The 23,973-nt window shown below is 40.0% G+C and overlaps 1 protein-coding gene across 1 annotated transcript in view; it reads left to right on the top strand.

Moving 5' to 3' along the window:
* Positions 1-23,973, top strand: part of PKHD1 (PKHD1 ciliary IPT domain containing fibrocystin/polyductin) — a 579,380-nt gene that overhangs the window by 249,358 nt on the left and 306,049 nt on the right. Inside the window, exons 40-44 of the mRNA XM_056130637.1 lie at positions 272-397; positions 3,223-3,291; positions 4,319-4,437; positions 18,701-18,813; positions 21,382-21,487. Coding sequence (XP_055986612.1) covers positions 272-397; positions 3,223-3,291; positions 4,319-4,437; positions 18,701-18,813; positions 21,382-21,487 — 533 coding nt within the window. The remainder of the gene's footprint in view (positions 1-271; positions 398-3,222; positions 3,292-4,318; positions 4,438-18,700; positions 18,814-21,381; positions 21,488-23,973) is intronic.

Below are 23,973 nucleotides of genomic sequence, written 5' to 3'. Positions count from 1 at the left end.
GGGGGGTGGGAGGGATGCTGGGATCCGTGGTGGTGGGAAATGGGCACCGGTGGAGGGATGGGTATTTGGTCATTGTGTAACTGAAACCCAAGCATAAAATGTGTAAGTCTGCAACTGTACCTCATGATGTCTCATTATTAAAAATTTTTTTAATATAAAAAAATAAAGTAGCATGTTTTAGTTCTGTTATAGCTAATTTTGGAAATGATCAACAGACTCTGAGGCATTTTTGATATTCCCTTTAATAATCAACTTACCTTTTCCTGTGCAGGGTCTTACATTCAGGGCTGCACCGTGTGGGGGTCCTTCAGCAGAGGTCTCAGCTTGCCCAGGACTTGGGGCCTGAAGGTCGACAGCAACATCTTCTACAACATTTTAGGACATGCACTGCTGCTGGGTAAGTGGTCAGCTTGTTTCATTTATGTGGAATTCTTGAGTTGGGCACCTCTTTTTCAAAAGCAATTGCTTCCCGATTTGAACTGCCAGCTCAATAAACATTAGTGTCTACTCATGAGAGTAGGCCGTGCTTAAAAAAAATATAAGTTTCATTGTCATCATTATTGATGAACTCGCTAACTTGTGGCAAAGAGGAAACTGATCTTTTGCAGGTGAGATTTCAGTCCATGTCAAATTTAGATGTTGGTTAAGGAGTCAAAAACAATAAATTTAGCTCTTCACTGATCCTGAAAATTGTTGAGCTCAGCGATAGCACAGTGGGTAGGGCGTTTGCCTTGCATGTGGCCGACCCGGGTTCGATTCCTCCATCCATCTCAGAGAGCCCGGCAAGCTACCGAGAGTATCCCGCCCACATGGCAGAGTCTGGCAAGCTCCCCGTGGTGTATTTGATATGCCAAAAACAGTAACAGCAAGTCTCACAATGGAGACATTCCTGATTCCTGCTCGAGCAAATAGATGAACAATGGGAAGAGAGTGACAGTGCTACTTATTTCAGAAACTTCCAGTTGGTTATCTGTCTCCATTTCTGTCTCCTGAAGTTTATTCCCCTTGAAAACCCCAGACATTTCTTTAAAAATCTCAAATTGGATTATATCACTCCTCCTCTTAAAATATTTTTATAGTTTTTGACTGTTCTTTGAGTACAATCTGAAATCGGTTCCCTGGCTTAAAAGATCTCAGTATTTCTACCTTGACTTCACGATCACGATCATCCTGTTGTTAGTTGATTGCCTCGAGCAGGCCCCAGTAACATCTCCTTCGTCCTAGCCCTGAGATTTTAAAAAGTGCCATATTCAAGGCTCTTTCAGGGTTAGGAGAATGAGACCAATCATTGTTACTGGTATTTGGCATATTGGGTACGCCACGGGGAGTTTGCCAGACTCTGCCGTGTGGGCAGGTTACATTCGGTAGCCTGCCAGGTTGTCCAAAGTAAGAATGGGATAATAAGATGTCATTACATTCTATAAGATGTCACTTTACATTCTAAAGTAAGAATGACATCATCTTATCTCATTCTTACTTTAATAAAATGTCGCTTCCGGGAGCTGGGTTTTATAGTCTCTGGGTGTTGGCCATTGATGAGATTACATGGCGTGCGGTGGGGGGGGGGGGTGTCAGTTGGTGGGTGTGACCCCCTGCCTACAGGAAGATGGAGGATCTGGGTGGAGGATGCTCAGCCCCGATCCAAGCAGGCTTGGAGATCTCAGCCCCGGGACCCGCATGCCTTTGTTCCTCTGCCGGTACCTTCATGCATGTGGAGAGTGGTCTCAGCATGGTTGTGGCTGGTTCTGAAGGTCTTCGGCTGCCGGAGCTCTGCTCGGGGCGGGGAGGGAAACTTAATTTACCTGGACTTACTTTTGTAAAATTGTCTTGCTATTTCTTTCTCTCTACACCTGTTTGAATTCTTTTATTTCTTTTATTTTATTATTATTTCTTTTATTTCTCCCTTCCTCTGTGTTTATTCACTGACCTTGCTTTTGAATTCTTTCAAAAGGCTGTGCTTCTTCCGGTACAGATTTGCACAAGAACTTTTCTCTCTTTTCAAACTATTCAGTTTGTTCCTGAAATAATCTCTTCCTCCAATTCCCAAGCACATGCTCCACTTAAACTCCTTAGCACTAGTAATTACTTATTCATTTAAATTATATATCATGTTTCTGATAATCTGCTTAATGTTTGCGTTTTTACTGCCCATCATATGTGAACATTATTTCCTTAGCCCTTATCCCTCAGCCCTTTAATCAATGCTTGCAGTCATCTTTGCTAAAATGAGCAAATGAATTCATGAACCGAATACCTCTATTTATGTCAGAGTTCAAAAGAAAAACCAGAGGTTTTCACTGAAAATATGCCTGTAATTATATTCATTTAATGATGTTCCATGTAGTAGTAAAGTACAGGCCCTCCCGTTGATCATCGATTTGCTCCAGCGGGCCCAGTAACGTCTCCATTGGAGACTTTGTTGTTACTGTGTCTGGCATATCCAATATGTCACGGGGAGCTTGCCAGGCTCTGCCGTGTGGGCGAGATACTCTCAGTAGCTTGCCGGGCTCTCCGAGAGGGGCAGAGGAATCGAACTCGGGTTGTCCATGTTGGCTGCGTGCAAGGCAAACGCCCTACCACTGTGCTATCGCTCCAGCCATGATGTTCCATACTTCAATTAATTCTATGATATGTCAGTGTGAAAACATATTGATTAGCAAGATTATTTTGAGATAAATCTAAAAAAATTGAGTTCAAATGCTGAGAGGGAAATATTTTAGTGAGAAAATAGGGATCATATGAAGTTGCTTTAAAATAAAATAAATCTCTAAAAGGTAAAGAACTGAGCACAATTGGGAGAATCAAACAAGGAAAACCATTTGATTGGGAAAGAACCATTATAGGGAAGTCTAATTAGCAGATGAAAATTGGTTCCTACTTTGTTGTATAAGGGGGAAAATTGCCTAATTATGGAGCAGAAATTTAGAAAGGTGCCATATCTAACAATATGACTTTAGTTGAAAATAAATTATGTGGAAAAGACATTAACTAGACAAAGAAGAAAATATGCAAGAGAAATTAAGCATTTTGTGCTTGGAAATTGTGAATCTATTGTCTAAAAAAAGTCATTCACTTCTACCTTTCTGGGTTATGGATAAAAATTATAAACAAAATGAAAATAACTTTTATCTTGACTCAAAATAAAAAAAAATATGATAGCAGTATCCCTTGTTTTGCTATTGTGTGACTTTCTGATCAATGAGGTTCTTTTTTTTTTTTCAGGTACATACTTGGAGATAAGATCCATTCCTTGGGAGTCTATTCCTGGAAATAAAAATGGTAAGAGTGTCAGTTGGCTTTAGAGTTTTTACAGAGTCAGAGAGATGGAATAGTGGTTAAAGCAGATAAGGCACTAGCCTGACATATGTTCAACCCTGACTTGATCCCTGGCACCACATATGGTCCCATTAGCCCTATCAGATGAGATTCGTGAGCACAGAGCCAGGAATAAGCCCAGAACACAGATAGGTGTGGTGTAAAAGCCCAAATAATAAAAAAAACCCCAGAACATAAATCTATCACAAACTATTAATATTATACATATTTTATAGCTGTTCTTCAGACAACTGTTAGATATTTTTATTGGACATACTAAATGTTTAAATACAGATGTATATTTGTACATACAACACAGATAATACATGTGGATATATATATATCTATATACATACATACAACACACACATATATGTACATATGTACATATGTATGTATTATATATAGTGTCCCTCGGCATTTGTGAGGGATTGGTCTTTGGACCGTCCTCCCCCACAAATACACCCAAACCGATGCATTCTCATTCCATATTTAAAATGTATTTTTAGATAGCTTTTCCCTATTCTCCTCTAAATGATCTCAGTCACTTATAATACCTAACAGTATATAAATGCTATGTAAATAGCTGTCATATTGTATTATTAAGAGAAAATATAGTTATTATTCAGAGAACAATTATTTAGAGAACAGCAAGAAGAAAAAACATAAACTTATGACACATAGTAAATTTAACTGCAGATTATAATATGGATATATATATCCATATATATAAATATATACAAATATATATAAATAAATATATATAAATATATATAAATAAATATATATATATTTATTTATATATATATATATTTGATCTGTGGTTGGCTACATCTGTGGGTGCCGAACCCAAGACCCCCTATGGAGGTCTACTCTACATATCTCTGCTCTGTATGAACTATAACTTGAATAAGCAGAGCCAAAGTATAGAATTGTGTAAAACTTTAATTAAGCTTGTGAGTATTTGGTGCTTGATTGAATTTTTAATTCAACTTACTAGAAGAGGGAAATATCATAAGAAACAATGTGATCATCAGTATTTTGGGCGCCGAGGGACTTTCCAGTCTTGAAATGCTGACATCATCTGGAATCTATATCCGAAACCCCACCAATGCTATAGAGGTAAGATCTTCAACTTCGCCAGGCTTATTGGAGCTCAGAGGGTATAATATCCTCTGAAGGAGTCATTTGGAGTGGCAGTCTCAGTGTTATGCGATAAAAAATATGTTTGCTTGCTGCATACTGGTATTGAGAAGCTGCTTTATGAGTTTGTATTAAACAAGTGCTTCAGGAAAAATGCAATCGTCTAAGAATTCCTGTGAACACTCATTGAACAATATCTATATGGAGCAAAGCAAAGTAGATACGGATCATTTTATGGTCATTTAGATTTAATGTGAACTAAAATATCTTCCTGAGCTATCCACTTATTATGGTTGCTGATTTTTTATAATGCTGTATTTTTATAATGATTATTAAATATTGCCATTTTAATATAATTCTGTATTTCTGTTTTATTTTATTACATTTAATTTTTAGTGTTGGGGGTGATAAAGAGGGCTAAAAAAGAACCAAGAGGAGAGAGAGAGAGAAAGAGAGGGGGGAGAGAGACAGAGAGAGAGAGACAGAGAGAGAGGGAGGGAGAGAGAAAGAAGATAGGAAAGCTAATTTTAATTTTTTTATGGGTCACACCTGCTGATGCTCAGCGCTTACTCCTGGCTTTATACTTAGAAATCACTCCTGGAGTTGTTGGGGAGATATATGTGGTCCTGTATCGAACCCACTCTTTTACACTTAAAGAGTTAGGGCCTGAATTGAACCCACTCTTTCACGCTTAAGGAGTTAGAGCCAAAAAATCCTGAGGTATGTGAGACCATGTCAGATGCTAGAAAGAATGAATTACATTGTGATGACCATGGTTCTTTCATCTCGTTATTTAGCACAGCTTGGCGTTAGTTTCCATGGTGAACTTCTCAGTACTTGCAAAAGCTAATTCTTCTGGACAAGTTTAGCTCTAAGTCCTTGAATGAGCATTGCCTCCAAGTTGTGAGAGAGCCATTTTATTTCTTTTTTCTTAGTGATTTTCTCCTGCGGTTCAGCGATGAAAAGATTAAGGGTCTCACTCTTCCAGAATTTTCCTCTAGAGCTTCTATTGTGCTATAGCAATTAGACCAAGTTTCAAAGGAACTGAGTGAACGAACTCTCTAGCTGATCGTCTGCTTTTAATTACCTTCAGCTGAGTAACCCTTAATAAAAGTCATGGTTATCTCCTCTAACCCTGCTCTAGACTCTTAATTATGTTTATTTCAAGCAGATACTTACACACCATTTTAGGTGCCTAATAGGGGCAACTAATATGCCAGGGAGGAAAGGAGGCAGAACTGCATGGATTGAGGAAAACCAAACTCTAGACCCCAGAACAGTGAGAGCTCTTTTAACTAGTTGGTCATTACAGGGCTTGTTGCACAGCCGTGCCAGCAAGCGTTGGGCTTTAAAGAACCATGTGTTGGCCCCCTTTTGAGCAGAGCAAGCGTTTTCAATTTTTATCCATCCAAGAACCAACCTTGATCTGTGGGCTGGCAGTTGAAAACCACTGATGAAGAGGGAGACAAACTTTCAGGATCTTCCTGCTCATTGTCCTGCATGAGACTGGAATGACTACATATTCAGTATCAGGGGTGCCCTTAGTATGACTTTGCATCTCTGAGAAGGTGCCTTGGCCTCTCATTAACCAAAATAATTGAACTGGCTATATATAGGTGTGAGGAGTCAGAGGGATAATCTGAATAGGTTACTGAGACCTTTCCAGGCTGACCTGAAAAATAATGCCCAGTCAGCAAGGAAAAATACGAGTCGAAAAGAAGCTGTGTATTTTCTCATTAAATTTTTTTTTCCATTTCCATTCATTCTCTTTCTTTCTCTTTGAGCCATTTCACGGACTCGAAAGCAAACAGTGAAACGCAGGTCTCGAGAATGAGATTTTAGACTGGTAAAGTAGAATTTTTGAGTGCATGCATTAGGTATAAGGTAAAGGTAAAGGTAAAGGCCCTCCCGTTGATCGTCGATTTGCTCGAGCGGGCCCAGTAACGTCTCCATTGGAGACTTTGTTGTTACTGTGTCTGGCATATCCAATACTCTCGGTAGCTTGCCGGGCTCTCCGAGAGGGGCGGAGGAATCGAACTCGGGTCGGCCATGTTGGCCGCTTGTAAGGCGAACGCCCTACCCGCTGTGCTATCGCTCCAGCCAGCGGTAGGGCGTTTGCCTTGCACGCAGCCAACATGCATTAGGTATATTCTTGATATTTTAATCTTCCATGACCTTAATATTTCAGTTTTTCTAGTAGCTTATTGTTATCATCTAGACCAGCACACAAGGTCTGAAACAAAGTAATCACTGAACAAGAGGATTGGTGTATTGGCTCTGCGAGATTTAAACAACACTTCATTAGTACTGTAGACTATGATACCTAGGTATAACGAATGAATCTAGGCATAGTTGTACAACAAAAGATGGGGACTGGGAAGAAAGAGGAAACAAAGACTAGATTCCTAGATTCCACAATTATTTGATAACTAACAAACAAGATCTTTAATCTGTGACAACAAATGAGTCCTTTAAGACTTCTCCGTCAGAATTCATCTTTGTGTCCTTCCGACTTCTCTGCAGTGCCACTGGGATTCTACTGTGCTGTTTCTTTTATACTTTTATTATCTGAGATGTTTCACAACTAAGAGCTTAGATGTTAGCTGATCAGAAGTAGGAAAACTTAAAAATTAGGAGCCGGGGCTGGAGTGATAGCACAGCGGGTAGGGCGTTTGCCTTGCACGTGGCCAACCCGGGTTCGATTCCCAGCATCCCATATGGTCCCCTGAGCACCGCCAGGGGTAATTCCTGAGTTCATGAGCCAGGAGTAACCCCTGTGCATCGCCGGTGTGACCCAAAAAGCCAAAAAAATTTAGGAGCCCCATTCTAGACCCTTAGAGTCAATAAAGATCATTTTAGTCATCAAGCAGATAGCGAGTTAGTTTTTTATGGAGTGCACTCTATGTGACCAGTACATGGAACGCTTTAAAGAATATTCATTGTAAATACACCTTTATTTTAAAGGGATAAAGAGGCTTCAATAACAGTGATGTTAATGTAGTGTGTGTGTGTGTGTGTGTGTGTGTGTGTGTGTGTGTGTTTCTGTGTTTCTGTGTTCTAGTGGAACACAAAGAGAGGTGATAGGGAAGCCTTCCCTTTCTGGTTTTGGCTGAAGGGCATTTCCGCATTTGGAGGCACTGTTTGCAGATGATGACTTTTTGTCCTGCTCCATAAGGAGCTCTGAGTTTGACCACCTCTTAAGGAACTATAGTTCCTTTGTGTTCTCAGTATTGGACTTACTCCTGCCTTGCTTCTCCGTTTCCTATAGTTGGTTAGAGTTCTTTTTATTTTTTTATTTATTTATTTTTTGTTTTATGTAGGAGTACTGCTATTTATTCAGTCACTGATTAGCTGATTGAATTGGGCATGAACTCCACTTTGCTTTTTTTCATAATTTTATTTATTATTTTTCTTCTTATATTTATTTATTGAATCACTGTGGGAAAAGTTACTAAGCTCTCAGGTTTAAGTCTCGGTAATACAATGATCAAAAACCTTTCCCTTCACCAGTACTCATTTTTCAACACCAAGAACCCCAATATACCCCCCCCTTCCCATCCCTCCCAATGCCTGTGAGGCAGATGATTTCTACTTAGGTTAGAGTTTTTTTTAAAAGGTACTGTATGTCATCTTTTTTTTTTTCTGATGGGGTTTGCACACCTGGAAGTACTCAGAGTTATTCCTGACTCTGTGCTTAGGAATCACTCCTGGTTGTGCTTGGGGGACCATTTGTGGTGTTGGGGATCAAACCTAGGTCAATCAAATGCAAGAGAAGTGCCTTGCCAGTTTTCTTTCTCTCTGGCCTCTTTATCTTTTCGCATAGCTGAACATCATATCATTCACCACAATATGACCTGTCTAAAGTAGTTTCTCTCCACCTCATATGATTCCTAGAACCCTGCTGGGCATAATCCCTGAGTAAAGATTCAGGAGTAACCCCTGAGAACCACTGAATGTGGCCCCAAAACCCCAAACACATGTCTTATACTTTAAAAATAATATTACATGATAAGAAATGTGCAATTATAATAGAGCAGTTTTTGTACTCTCCTCCTGACTTCTCTCCAGTGGTTATAGGCATAACCAGCCCTGAAGTGCAGGAAACCCACACTGGGACAATACTATCAGCTCAATTCAAGCTCTAAATTAGATTTGAATAAGGTGATCTAACACTTGTGACTGGAAAATCAACCCCAGAAGTCTAAAGCTTCTTTTCTTATATAAGTTTGGCTTGAGTTCTATGGCCTGGCAGAGAAGATGGAGAGGAAAAAAAAGAAATTGAACCCTCTGTAACTCATATAAATTTGTGGTTTTTATCATTCCTGAATGACATTGACCCAGGGCCTAGGTTCTAAGACAGTGTCACAGTGTGTGAATTCACCTTAGCTTCTAGTCAGCCATCTTTAGAGTTTACTCACCCTCTCGTCTGTGTAGTTCAAGGGAGTTTTAACTATGAATTCTGCTATTATTCTTCACAGGCACAAGTGGTTTGTCCACCACTCTGCTCAGGTTGTATCTGAGTCAAATCTAGGGTAGTTTTTCTGATGACAAAATATGGTGTTGGTGCCTTCTTGCTAGCAAGAACTCAAGTCTGATGGGTCTATTGATGTCTCCAGGGAATTCATAGTCTTCCTTTGTATACTTTTTTTCAAGTTTTGGCTTGTTTATTCTTTTTTTTATTAGTGAAACACCATGAGGTACAGTTATAGACTTACAAATTTTTGTGCTTGGGTTTCAGTTATACAATGATCAAGTACCCATCCCTCTACCGGCACCCATCCTCCATCACCACGGCTCCCAGCATCCCTCCCACCCCCTATCCCCCCCATCCCACCCTGCCTCTGTGGCAGGGCATTTCCCCTTGTTCTTTCTCTATTCTTTTGGGTCCTGTGTTTTGCAAGAGAGGCATTGAGTGGCAATCATGTTCGGTCTATAGTCTACTTTCAGCATGCTTCTCCCATCCTGGGAGGATCCTCCCAACACCCTTTATATGGTGCTCTCTTCTCTATCTGAGCTTCCTTTTCCCCTAACACGTGTGGCTGGCCTCCAAGTCATGGAGCAAAATTCCTGGTACTAATCTCAACCACTCCTGGGTGTTAGTCTCCCATTTTGTTGCTTTATGTTCCCCAGATGAATGCAATCTTTCTGTGTTTATCCCGCTCTTTCTGACTCATTTCGCTTAGCATGATACTTTCCATGTAGTACCACTTGTATGTAAATTTCATGACTTCATCTTTTCTAACAGCTATATAGTACTCCATTGTACTTTTAAGAAATAAATTGCTAGACTTTTTCCTCAAACACTACCTATAACTAATTCCATTTATGGCTATCTTCTCTTGATGTCTATGACATCTGAGTTTCTGGTTACTTTTCTGGGGATTCTTTGCTCTCTATCTGGAGGCTTCATCTTTCTGGTAGATTTAGTCTGTCTCAACCTCAGACAGGAAAGTCTTTGCTCTCAAACAGTGAAAACTACTAAAGTCCAGAGCTCTAGAGTAGCCATATTTACAAAGGTACAAGAAATTCCCTGTGACCAGCCTTCTGTTTAGGGTAGTCTGCAAGAGAAACCCTGATGACAAGCCTCTTAGAAACATGCATTTAATTTGAGGGGAATTTGTTCTGGTTTGTGAATCGATTTCGTAAGGAATTCTGTATTTAAAAGCTCAATTTCAGCTCCCTAGCTCTTCTTACTCAATAGCTAATGTATATTTAAGAGCTGCCTGAAGGGTTAACTTACTTTTTGCTAGTGACTACAGATGCGCACCTGAAGGAGCTGACTTACATGGGCAGCTAATTTCTCTCTGGAATTTCTCTTGCTTGGATGTCCATAATACATTGACTTCCGCAAAGAATTGATTTCCACACAAAATTCCCTGCTTGCCTAAACCCTTCCCCACAAGCCTCTGGCTGCTTGCATAAATATGTGGTTTTTTTTTCCTCATGAATCATTTGGAGCATACCCAATTAGAATGGAGAGTAGAAAGGACTGGAAAATAATGTGATCTAACGGTGCAAGTGCTTCTTGCATAGTAAAAGTGAACCTTATCATCTAACAGAAGGCCAAAGTTGCAATATCCTGCCAAGTAAATGTACTTGGAGAGGGCTTATATATGATCACCCAGATGCTGAATAAAAACAAATGGCACTAGTGCAGATGATTCTATTCATCTATTTAACAAATCTATTCAGTTGCTCAAAATGCATGCTCTTTCTGCACCTGTCTGGCAAAGCGGTGAATAAGGATCGAGTCCTTGAAATCTGTTCGTGAAATGTTTGAATTTTTTCCTCCCTGGTGGACTCTTGCTAGAAAACTAGCGTCTTCTTGATAATGAAGTAGAGATATATGTCCAAGGGATCGCTTTTAGCCTCAAGCATATCTTGATCATTACGTGTACACTTGCAGAAAATGAGAGTGCTTAAGAAGCCCTCATTCTCAAACTCTTGGTTTCTATATCCGCGTGGCCTTTCCTGTGACTCATAGAAGTGGTGGAGACACAGCCACTCAACACAGGCTATATGGAAGATGGAGTTTCCCATGTATTTCCCCGAGGAAGTTTTCAGTTGTGTAATTGTAACTGAGAATCAATAGTTATGTTACCTCCTTGTGTATCTATGAGAGCTGAAGAGCTATATTGGACACTTGTACTGCCAAGGCGGTGACAGCAATTCTTCCTGAAGCCAAGAATCACGTTTGAATGTCATGTTTTCACTCGAGAGGGATGAATTGGGATAAGTGACTCAATGCGAATATCTCTTCTATTTTAGGGAATACCAGCTCATATGTGCATACATATTTGTATTTATATAAATGTGTATGTATATACACACAATCATTCATATATACACACACATATATATGTGTATATATATATATCAATCACACACCCTTTTTCCTAGTAAAGACTGTCAAAGTATTCTTATTGTAATTATCTATGTTTTTGTATTTAGGTTTGTAGTGAGGTTCTGGAAAGTATATATGGGTAATTTCAGCAGCACATGGATCCCGTTTAGATTAGAGTTTCTTAATCATGTTGATATTAATCTTTTGGACAGAACAGCTCTTTGTTGTGGGTTCTTGCCCTCTGTATATCAGTATTTACAATTTCGCCTACTAAGTTCTAGTAGTATCCCTTTCTAGAAAGTGTTAACAATAAAAATGTCTCTGGACATCCAAATATCCTTTGAACAAAACCGTCTTATATTGACGTCCACCACTCTAGAATATGCCACCCAAAGTTAATTGGGGTCTTAGAGATGGTTCTGGCTGCCTGAAGCTATGTTAGGATCTTGAATAACCATTTGGCCTCATTATCAACAACATTCTAAAGTCACCTTTGTTAAAGTAGACTGTAGACCGAACATGATAGCCACTCAATGCCTCTTTTGCAAACCACAGCACCCAAAAGGAGAGAGAGAACAGAAGGGAATGCTCTGCCACAGAGGCAGGATGGGATTGGGGGGATGGGGCGTGGGAGGGAAACTGGGACTGGTGGTGGTGGAGAATGGGCACTGGTGGAGGGATGGGTCCTCGATCATTGTATAAGTAAAACCCAAGCACAAAAATTTGTAAGTCTACAACTGTACCTCATGGTGTTTCACTAATAAAAATTAAAAAAAAAATAAAGTCAGCTTTGTTGAGTATCATGTGATAGGAGAATGGTGTGATTAGAAATTTAAATGGCCTTAGGAAATTAGAGGTGTTCAAAATTTAAAATAAATAGAGAATGTGGCAATAGATCACAAAGGAAGAAAGCATGCACCTGAATGAAAGAAAAAGGGAGGAATTGGTGACTAATTATTAAACCCCCAGGATAAAATGTCTTGAGGCCTTTAGTGAATAATAGGCCAAAGTTAAAGAACCAGAGCCTGTGATGCTGACAGAGCTGGTTACTTGACCAGCACCAGTAATAATCTCAAGGTCCACTGTTATTCACACTTGCGTTGAGACTGAAGATGTCTGGGATTAGGGCATTGCACTTCCACTCACACTGGCAGGAGTTGGATCTTGTTGGTTTTAAACAAACATACTTAAGGGTTTTTTTCCCATATCTTCTTTGTTCAGTGTTTGTGTGCATGTGTGTGTGCATTTTTGGGCATGCAGTTGTGGTCATCTTTGGTTGCTTCCCAGAGAATCAAGTTCCTTACAACCCCCTTCTCTAGGGAGTTCTAGTGTACAGCTGCTAGTGGGTCAGTGTCTAAACCAGACAGCAGCTACCTCAAATGATAACTGGAGTCCTTCTAACTCGGAATTAAAGTCAATTAAACATTGATCGAGAATGACTGCAATAAAAGCTTACAGAAGCTAAGAATAACTAGAAAAAAAAAAAACCGACATCTAACATAACATGATTGGAATCTTCTCAGTACTCCCATACTCAGATTGTAATAAAACTTCTTGAACTTTGTAAGAGGCTGTAAAAAAGCTCTGTTTTCAGTATTTAAGAACTACCTCTTTTAATTCTTAATATAATATTTTTTTGAATCACCATGAGATAAAGGTAAGGTAAAGGTAAAGGCCCTCCCGTTGATCATCGATTTGCTCGAGCGGGCCCAGTAACGTCTCCATTGGAGACTTTGTTGTTACTGTGTCTGGCATATCGAATACTCTCGGTAGCTTGCCGGGCTCTCCGAGAGGGGCGGAGGAATCGAACTCGGGTCGGCCATGTTGGCCGCTTGTAAGGCGAACGCCCTACCGCTGTGCTATCGCTCCAGCCGATGTTATGTAATATGTAATACCATTTTCTCCACCAGTGTACATTTCCTAGCACCGGTGTCCTCAGTTTCCCTCCCATTCACTGACTCCACCCCTGCCCCCAGCCTGCTTCTATGGCAGGTACTTTCCTTTCTTTCTCTCCCCTCCCCTTCCTGTTCCTCCTCTCCCTGTTCCTCCCCCACCCTCCTCTCCCCTCTCCTCCCCTCTTCTCTCCTCTTCTTTCTCTTTCATCTCCCACTCTCTCTTCCTCTCTATCCTTTTGGGCATTATGGTTTGCAATACAGATGCCGAAAGGTTACTACCATGCATATCACTTTACTTACTGTCAACACTTAGTTCTGTCTAAGTTCTTAGACAGGACTTAGTTCTGTCCAGAGTGATCATTTCCAACTATTTTTGTCCTTTCTTTATCATAATTGTTCTTTCCTCCATGTCCATGTACCTTCCTCTCTACACTGGTGTCAATAATATTTTCAGGCGATCACCATCTTATGTTTTGTAGTAGCTCAAAGTTCTCCTCTCAATAATCCTCCTTAACTTGATGTTTAATCTTAGTCATGCCCAGTCCTTGTAATAATAGAATTTCAGAACTCTCATCTTTTGTAGTACTCTTGAAAATCTTATTTGTTTTCCTTGCCTACAGTGAATATCAGGCCGGTCCCTTCCTCATATATCGCACTGTGCATTCTAAACCAATCAAACCGTTTCCCCCCTGTATGGTGGATACAGAAGGGGGGTATATTTTTTGGATTTTTCTCAGAAGGTTAAGATTTCACTCCTTTGTTAAATCTGACTGTGATGCTTTGAAATTTTTTTCTTAAATTTGTATTAGTGAAACACCATGAGGCACAGTTGTAGACTTACAAATTTTTGTGCTTGGGTTTCAGTTATACAATGATCGAGTACCCATCCCTCCACCAGTGCCCATTCTCCACCACCACGGGTCCCAGTATCCCTCCCATCCCCCATCCCCCCCTCATCCTACCCTGCCTCTGTGGCAGGGCATTCCCTTTTGTTCTCTCTCTCCTTTTGGGTGTTGTGTTCTGCAAAAGAGGCATTGAGTGGCAAACATGTTCATTCCATAGTCTACTTTCAACATGCATCTGCCCTCCTGGGAGGATCCTCCAAACACCCTTTATTTGGTGCTCCCTTCTCTATCTGAGCTGCCCTTTCCCCTAGAATGCCCGGCTGGCCTCTAAGCTATGGAGTAATCCTCCTGGTACTGATCTCGGCTATTCTTGGGTATTAATCTCATATTTTGTTACTTTATATCCCCCAGATGAATGCAATCTTTCTCTGCCTATCCCTCTCTTTCTGATTCATTTCGCTTAGCATGATACTTTCCATGTTGTACCACTTGTATGTAAATTTCATGACTTCATCTTTTCTAACAGCTACATAGTACCCGATTGTGTAGATGTCCCAAAGTTTCTTTAACCAGTCATCTGTTCTTGGGCACTCAGGTTTCTTCTAGTTTCTGGCTATTGTAAAGAGGCAGCCTGTATTTCCTTACTTACACCCAGTTACTGGGCATCTACTTTCTGGGCTTTGTCTTGATTAGACAACAATTTATAATAATTTGAGCCTAGACACACATGAAGTCTGTGGGTGGCAGTTATTGTATTTCGAAGTTTCTCCCCTCCCCTCCCCTCCCCCGGCTCCTCCCCTCCCTTCCCCCTTCCCTTCCCTTCCCTCCTCTCCCCTTCCTTCCCTTCCCCTTTTCTCTCTTTTCTTTTTTCTTCTTTTCTCTTTTTCTTTTTTCTCTTTCTTTTCCTTTTTTTCTCTTTTGTTTGTTTTTTTTTTGGTTTGTGAAATTATAATGATACATAAGTCAGAATATTGGGGAAATACATGTCTTTAAAATCTAACATCTGGGGCTGGAGAGATAGCACAGCAGGTAGGGCATTTGCCTTGCATGCGGCTGACCCGGGTTCAATTCTCAGCATCCTATATGGTCCCCTGAGTACTGCCAGGAGTGACTCCTGAGTGCAGAGCCAGGAGTAACCCCTGTGCATCTTCGGGTGTGACCCAGAAAGCAAAAAAAAAAAAAAAACCCTGATATCTGTACTCTAAAAGACTCACTTTATCAAAATCTTTAGTATAAATCTTATTACTATGCACTTGGTTATATAAAATAGGAAAAAATCTCAACGAAAATGAACTTTGCACTGAATTGGGCAATTCTATTTTACTGGTGATCTAGAAATAGATTTACACCCTCATGTCTAACTTCCTTTAGTTCCAACAGTGGCTTATTTTGCTGTGGGTCTCCAAGCCACCCGGGACCAAAATTCCAGGAAATGAATTTTTTCAATGTTTCTTCCTTTTGAATGTCTTCGAGATCACTAGATTGTCCTATAGAACACCTCCTTGATGATTTTAAAGTTAACAGTTGATGAAAATCAGTCGCTTCCAGAGAACTGATTTTCAAACTGGGGTCTAAAGACCATCTGTATTCTTTGAAAGACCAGGCATGCTCATGGTACAGAATATTGTTTATATCTTGTTCATCTCCTGGCTACATCACTCCTAAAACCTGCAAGTCAGACTCTCTAATGATGGGTACTAGAGATTTGGATTTTACATATCTTCGGGTTAGGACTTTCAGAGAAAACAGATCACATCTTGGTAAATTTAGACCCATCAATGGACATCAGAGGGAAGAGACAGAAAGTTGGGCAAGGGAGACCCATTGTTTGGCAAAGAACAGAATAGGATTTTTCAGTGATAAACTTAACGTAGCATGTTGATTTTTTATTAATGCATACCAAAAATATAATGTAGGTAAGATACAAAAATATAATGAAGGTAATGTAACTTCAGTAAACTTCTCCCAAATGCTATTAAAAATAAACTAACAACCCACTGATAAAAGGAAATACATACCTTTTATATGTATTTGTTTATGCACATCATAACATTAGATATAGATTAATATAAATAATATAGAAAATATAGTTTAACAATATTGGTGTAAATATATCATGTTCCAATATGTATTTGGAACACGCTTATGCATAAAATGCATTTTTAAAATTTAAAACTTAAATTTGACTGGTCTGGTCTTTTTATTTGCAATTTCTGGTGGTGTCCCTCTCCTGGGTGTATACAAAAGTTGTGAGAAGCTGGTTGAGCAAGATTCTTTTAACAGAGTCCCTGGGAGCTGTATGCAGAGGTCACTCTGCTCTGAAGTGTTCTCTCAGAAAGATCTAGAGTGCGTTGGCGGGTGGCCCAGTGCCACATCCTCACTGATCTGCAATCTTTTCTGCGCTGTGATGTTAGGATGACCTGTGTTCACCTCATAATCCTGTGCTCCTGGGAGGCTGAGATGCTTATGGAGAGGACATTCCTGAGGCACTCTGCTCATCACACCAGACAGCCGGGTCTAACCCTCTCAGTGATTGGGGTTGAAGCAGGTGGGAGCCTTTTAGGTTCCCAAGATCCTTGTGGCACAAATGCCAGGCCTGAGGCTGGCGGAGTAGCATCTTTGCTGACTCCTGTTCTCCAGGTAGACTGGGCATCTTGCCCTTCGATGAGCCTGCAGGTGGGGGAGACGCATGCACACACAATCATAAGGAAGTAGCCCAGCAATGCGATGTAATGACCCTTGACTTTCTCCACGAAAACATAGAACAGCCAATATATCTTTTATTTTACCATCTGGTGTTCAGAAGTTAAAAAATTCAAATGTCTTTGGGAACCCTGATATGACTGAGTGAACAGGGGAGATTGGCAAAAAGAACTCATCAGTCATGCAGACAGTAGCTCCAGCTGAGATACGTCTATCCTGGAGGAACTCAGACTCCATAATCATAATTATTATTGTTTTGGGGGGCCACACCTGGATGTGCTTAGGCTGTACTCCTGGTTCTGCACTCAGGGATCACTCCCAGAGGCCTCAGCATACTATATGGGGTGCCAGGGATGGAGCCCGTGCTAGCTATGTACAAGACAAGCGCCCTACCTACTGTACTATCACTCTGGTCCCCCCAAATAATTTTCAGATCAGAATTTATTGCAATACCGGTCATTTGCAGTAATATATAATATGCAGTAGAATTATGAAAATACAGTTTTATACCTCAATAGTGCAAGGGCTCACTGTTATTTAAAAAAAAATCTGAAAGTGTGAACCTGAATTTCTTACATTTTCAGATTTAAAAGTGTCGGAAACAAAATGAAAAACTTTATAAAAAAATTCTGTGGCCCAAACAAAATACGTCTGTGTATATTGTTAGCTATTTGGGGAAGTCAGCTTTTTATTCTGCTTTGGAATATGTTACTATGATAACTAATTGCCAGCACTTTATTGAATGTGTAAAGCTAACTTAATTGTGTACATTTTGGTCAGAATTAGAAATCACAATGCATGTGATCCAATGGAGAATTTAAGCTTTGGTACATATAAAATACATCAATTTTTTGGTAAATGTTACAAAGAAATGCTAAAATCATTTAAAATATTTTACTAGGGTAAGAGTACATTGAGAAAATTTAAGTTGCATTTGACTTGCTTTGTCTCAGAACTAAGACACGATTGGTGTAATCATGGCCTTCAGCCTTCAGTTAAATTTGCACAAATTCCAGAGAAATGATTTTTTCCTTTTTTTCTTTTTGGGGTGGCCCAAACTGGGTTCATTCCTGGCTCGGCAATCTGAGATCAATTCTGGCAGGTTTTGCAGAACCATATAGGATTCTGGTGATCCAACCTGGGTAGGCCACATGCAAGACACGTACCCTGTCTGCTGTACTATTGCTCTGGCCCCCAGAAAGAACAATTTGGTGTATCTTGTCTTTAAAGTGAGAGTCATTTCATGTACTTGGATATGCCAGAGAAGAGGCTGGGATTGCTGTCACAAGAAACTCAGTCTAGAAGCTAACAAGCACGTTTTAGAATACGAACACACTTGGTGAGGTGAGAAAACTATAATCAAGTTAAGCTCTCTATTCGAAGAGAGCAGAGAGTCTCTTGAGAATGCAAGGGTTAATCTGTCCCTATCATCAAAAATCCTTGTTAAATGTGCACTGGCCCTGTGTATAACCTATTCTCCACAGAAGTATTCAGTCGACCGTCTTTAGCAGTTGTTAGAATTTATGAATACTGAAACTTAGAAAAGAAAAAAAACGTGATCCCTGTTATTTTATTTTATTTTATTTTTTTGCTTTTTGGGTCACACTTGGAGATGCACAGGGGTTACTCCTGGTTCATGTACTCCTGGCCGTGCTTGGGGGACCATATGGCATGCTGGGAATCGAACCCGGGTTAGGGCGTGTGCAAGGCAAATGCCCTAACCACTGTGCTATCACTGCAGCCCCAATCCCTGTTATTTTAAAGCCTCAGATTTTTTTTAAAGGATCAACTGCATATTTGATCTCAGGAGAAGAAGCAAAGAGGATGAGTATCAATATACCTTGACAGGAAGTGAATGAAATGGCAGAATACATGATAATAGGACTCTTTTCTCCACCCCCCCCAGCAATTTTACTATATACGAACTAATATTTAATTACCTTTCATTTCTGTAGGGAAACAAGGTGTGTGTTGCTGGTTATGGTTTCTTTTTCCATCTTGTGACCAACCAAACATCTCAAGAACCACTTATATCCTTCACTCAAAATAGTGCACATTCCTGTATAAGGTAACTTTGGGGAAACTCTTCTGCTTTTTGGGTAAGAATTATGCTTTAATATGGTGTGTGTGTGTGTGTGTGTGTGTGTGTGTGTGTGTGTGTGGATAATGCTATCGGGGGGTTATAACTTTTGTCCTTTTTGTGAGGTTGACAATGCATCTGTGGAAGTGTGTTGGACTGCAGTAGTTTGGTAGTGAATAGAGAAAAAAGGAAGAGGCTAGTCACTTGTAAGGGCAGGTGTGCCTTTTGTGGCCAAAGGAAATTCAAAAGAGATGGTTGGAAAGAGTCTAGGGATTAAGGCACTTGCTTTACATGCTGCTGACCTAGTTGGGTCTCTGCCATTGCACACGGTTCCGCTGATACCCACCAGGAGTCATCTCTTAGAACAGAAGTGATCCTGAGCACTGCTGGGTTTGACTAGGGGAAAAAAGAATCAGACTAGAGATGGGGGGAGTCGGGTGGAAGGAAGGATACTAGGGATACTGGTGGTAGGAAACTGATGTTCGTGAAGAGACTGGTGTTGAAACATTGTGTGACTGAGACCCAATCATAACGACTTTGTAACTGTGTACTTCAGGGTGATTTAATGAAAAATAAAAAGAAAAGATGGAGGGCAATAAAAATTAATAAATAAATAATAAATAAAATTCAATAGCAAAACAATCTCGTTTTAAAGAGATTGGAATCAACCGACAATGCAGAATCCCTGAGAGACCGGAGGGCCGGGGCTGACTGGGAAGATCTGGCTTGGCGAAGCAGCTCTTTGCCTGTGACTTGAGCCCATCACATGACAAGGACATGGGCCAAGGAGGCGCAGGAGGGCGTTTGAGGAGCATAGAAAAACAGGAACTTTAGAGTGAAGTAGACCCCAACTTTATTATATTAATGTATAGCTTTTATTTATTTTATAAATTTGAGTCAGAGCCCTTATTTGTAAAATGGAAAACCTAACTACATTGAGATTTTATGTGAAATTTAGAGAGGGTGGACCTGATGAACTTCAGAGAACACAGAATAATGGTAGAAACCTAGTAACTGATGGCTATACAGGTATCCAGAATCCTATGAAGAGGGTGAATATATAGGGGCTGCAGATAAAAAAAAAGATGGAGCGATGGCAGGCTGTATCCTGTTGAGTGCTGAGAACTGGGCGCAGATAGTTCCAGAGAAGAAAATCTGGGGGCGATGTAACAAAAGTCAGGGAGAAGGGTGCTAGAATTATCTCCCTGACCCTTAATCTTTTTATACCTTACTCCTATGTTTCTTTCCTTTTTAAAACTTTGTTTATTAAAACACGATGATTAAAGTATCATGTTAAGCAAAATGAGTCAGAAAGAGCGGGATAGACACAGAAAGATTGCATTCCTTTGGGGAACATAAAGTAACAAAATAGGAGACTAACACCCAAGAATGGCTGAGATTAGTACCAGGAATTTTGTTCCATGGCTTGGAGGCCAGCCACACATGCTAGGGGAAAAGAGAGCTCAGATAGAGAAGGGAGCACCAAATAAAGGGTGCTGGGAGGATCCTTGCAGGATGGGAGAAGCATGTTGAAAGTAGACTATAGACCAAACATGATTGCCACTCAAAGCCTCTTCTGCAAACCACAACACCCAATAGGAGAGAGAGAACAAAAGGAAATGCCCTGCTACAGAGGCAGGGTGGGATGGGGGGATGGCGGGTGGGAGGGATACTGGGACCCGTGGTGGTGGGAAATGGGTACTGGTGGAGGGATGGGTATTTGATCATTGTATAATTGAAACCCAAGCACAAAGATTTGTAAGTCTACAACTGTACCTCATGGTGTTTCACTAATAAAAATTAAAAAATAAATAAATTTAAAAAATAAATTTAAAAAATAAATTTATAAAATAAATTTTAAAAATAAGTGAAAAAATAAACTACTTACAAAAAAAAATCCAGAAAAAAACAATCCCCACTGTGCAAAATTTTCCTATGGTCAGGTTACTTTAGTGCAGAGATGCAAAAAGATAGCATACCTGGGCAACAAAGACACTAGTCATCCACTCCATCTGAGTTTGTAAACTATCAGAGCACAGATGCCTGAAAAAAAAGGTTTAATAAAAATACATTAATTAAAAATGACAGAAAAAAATGAAACACGATGATTTACAAAGTCATTCATACAATTGTTTCAGTCATACAATGTTTGAACACCAGTCCCTCCATCTGTGTGGCCTCCCCCACCCATGACCCCAATTACCCTCCGAAACCCCTAGCCTGCCCCCTTAGCAGACCCGAAACAAATTTATATCACATAGCTTGCTCCAAGAAAATGAACAAAATGGAAAATGTAATTATAAAAAATTTAATGAGATTCCATTTATGATGATTGCTATGATTTTAACCTATGGAAATGAGAGCATGAAAATCATTTAACGCAAATAATATAATACCTATAATCCCTACTTTCATTTACAGGAATAAAAGTTAAGCTCTCGTACCTAAAACATTGCATTAACTTTTCATTGGTACTTTGATTTCAAACAACGTGGAAAAAGTGATTCTTTCTGAAACAGAAATGAGCTAAATGCCCCTCTTTTTCTTGCTTTCTAGGTATGGGCTTTTTGTGTATCCTCAGTTTCGGCCCCCGTGGGATGATGGCACTGGGGTCACTGTGTTCCAAAACTTCAAGGTTTGGGGAAGTGCAGGTGGTGTCCAGGTAAAAATTTATTATTATTATTATTAAAATAATATTATTTGTTTTCTTTTGGTGGGGGAAAGTTGGGGCTAATAAGTGACACTCAGCAGGCCCTGAGGGTCCCACGGGAGATTCTTAGCCAACCGACTCTAGTGCAAGGTCCTGATAATGTAACACCGTTCTGGTCCTATTTTTCTGGAGATGCCCTAGCTTGTCCCAGTGCTGTTGGGGGTCTCAGGGTCACACTCTGCACTGCCCAGGGGACTCTAGAATTACAACTGATAGTGCTTTTGTGTCAGGGATTGAATCCGGCTCAAATGCAGGTTATGCATGTCCCCCTTTAGGGGGCTATACTCCTGGCCCCCATTTATTTGCTTATTGTTGAACAATTTATTTTGTGTCTCTCTACCTGCCACTGGGCTGGAGCGATAGTACAGTGGGTTGGACATCTGCCTTGCACACGGCTGGTCCATCGGCGGACCCGAGTTCAATTCCTCCAGCCCTTTCAGAGAGCCTAGCAAGCTACCGAGAGTATCTCACCCGCACAGCAAAAGCCTGGCCAGCTCCCTATGACCGATTCCATATGCCAAACACAGTAACAACACATCTCACAATGTTACTGGGCCCGCTCGAGCAAATCGACTGAAAAAAGGGAGGACAGTGCTACAGTGCTACTTGCCACTAAGGAACAATGCAATGTTATCACAGTTTCCATGACAAAGGCACCACTAATCTGTGTGGAGTAGTTGCTGAATGAATAAATTCTTAGTAATCTGTCCTCCCGTTGTTCATTGATTTGCTTGAGCAGGCCCAGTAATGTCTCCATTGTGAGACTTCTTGTTTCTGTATTTGGCATATTGAATACTCTGGGTAGCTTACCAGGCTCTCCGAGAGGGGCGGAGGAATCGAACCCAGCTTGGCCAGGCTGGCTGCGCGCAAGGCAAACGCCCTACCACTGTGCTAATTTCTCCTCGAGTTAGTTTAAGCAGTTCTTATAGTGAACAACAAAATTCCCAGAGATTTACAACCAGGAAAGCTCCTGCAGTTCACACATTCTCCTTCTTCCCTGCCTATTAGAGATAAATTATGGAGGTTTATATATAGTTTAATCTTTTATATATATTTTAATATTTTATATCTGTATATATTAATCCTTCCCCATCCACAATAGTCTTTCTCTTGTAAGTTATACAAAAGAAATGTCTTTTTATTGCAACTTTATATTTTTTGTTTTCTGCAATTTCTGTAACATATTATTTTTCTATGGAGTTTAGGCTCCCAATTCCTGATACAGAGACCAAGTGTATGTAATTTTCTCTGTGTAGCAGCAAGAGGTCACACAGATAATTAGTAGCATAACCAGCTTCAGTATGCAAACTCCAAGGGTTATATACATTAATACCTTAATATCCTCAATAATACATGTCTCGGTCTTAAGTGCTGTTTATGACTGGAAAACAGAATTTCTGCTTAAGGTTCTAGTCTTTTATCATAAGCTGAATTTTCTGTTTTCCCTTAAGAGGAAAACAAGCTCATGTTCTGTCATTTACTTTTCATTATCAAAATGGTTTTCTAATAAGGAATCTGAGCATTCTCCCTCTTAATAGCAACATAAAACTATTACACAGTGTAACTGCTTGCTGCTGCACAGAAAAAAAAATTATGTATATGTGGGTCTCTGACTCTTATGAGTCTGGGGCCTGAGGTCTGAAGATGAAGAGATATGTTTACAGGACATTCAGGAAATAAATTAAAACCACATAACAAGTTACAATTAGAAAAACATTTATTTTGTGTACTTTACAAGAGGAAGACCCTTGTAGATAGAGAACAATTAAAATATATAATTAGGGTAGTTAACAGGAGTGATCGCAATTATGTTTAGTATTTTCTTTATAATGTACTTTGTTTAGCGTAAGCATTATGAACATATGTATAAAAAATCCAGTGGAAATAATTGAGTGCTCTTGAATGCAGAGTATCAATTCATGACTTACCAGGATCATTCTTGCCCTTTGTGCGAATATTTATAGAAAGCAGGAATAACTCACTTAAATCATCCAAGGTCAAAGGCCATTTTATTTTTCAACAAGAGAGTGTTCTGATTTTGAGGCAGGGATTTGGGTTACAAACCTGACTTTATGTTTCAATATTCAAATGAAAGTTGGGACTTAGTCCTGGTTTTAGACTTTGGATTCTTTCCTAATCACCAATTACAATGGTTTCTTCTCTATCTTCTTCCCCTCACTCCATATGGATGATTGTTCTCTTTCATCCTGCGAGGTTGGAAGAATCCAATTTGGTTCTGGGTCCTCCCAACCAAACCCAGGTTTCCAGGTTCAGTTTAACCCTGGACCCCTTCTGACACTGGCTGGTTGACAAAAAAAAAAGCAATGGCTGTTAAAGTACTCTCTAGAGTCAAGGGCGCGTGTCTGGCAAAACCACTATTTTTTTTTTTTCGCAAAACCTACAATAATGACCCTCTATCCCATTCTCTGCTATAAACT

The sequence above is a fragment of the Sorex fumeus genome, unplaced genomic scaffold (assembly GCF_029834395.1).
Source record: "Sorex fumeus unplaced genomic scaffold, SorFum_2.1 ptg000080l, whole genome shotgun sequence".
Classification (NCBI taxonomy): Eukaryota; Metazoa; Chordata; class Mammalia; order Eulipotyphla; family Soricidae; genus Sorex; species Sorex fumeus.
Note: the sequence above shows the minus strand (reverse complement) of the source record. Positions and strands in the feature narration are given on the sequence as shown.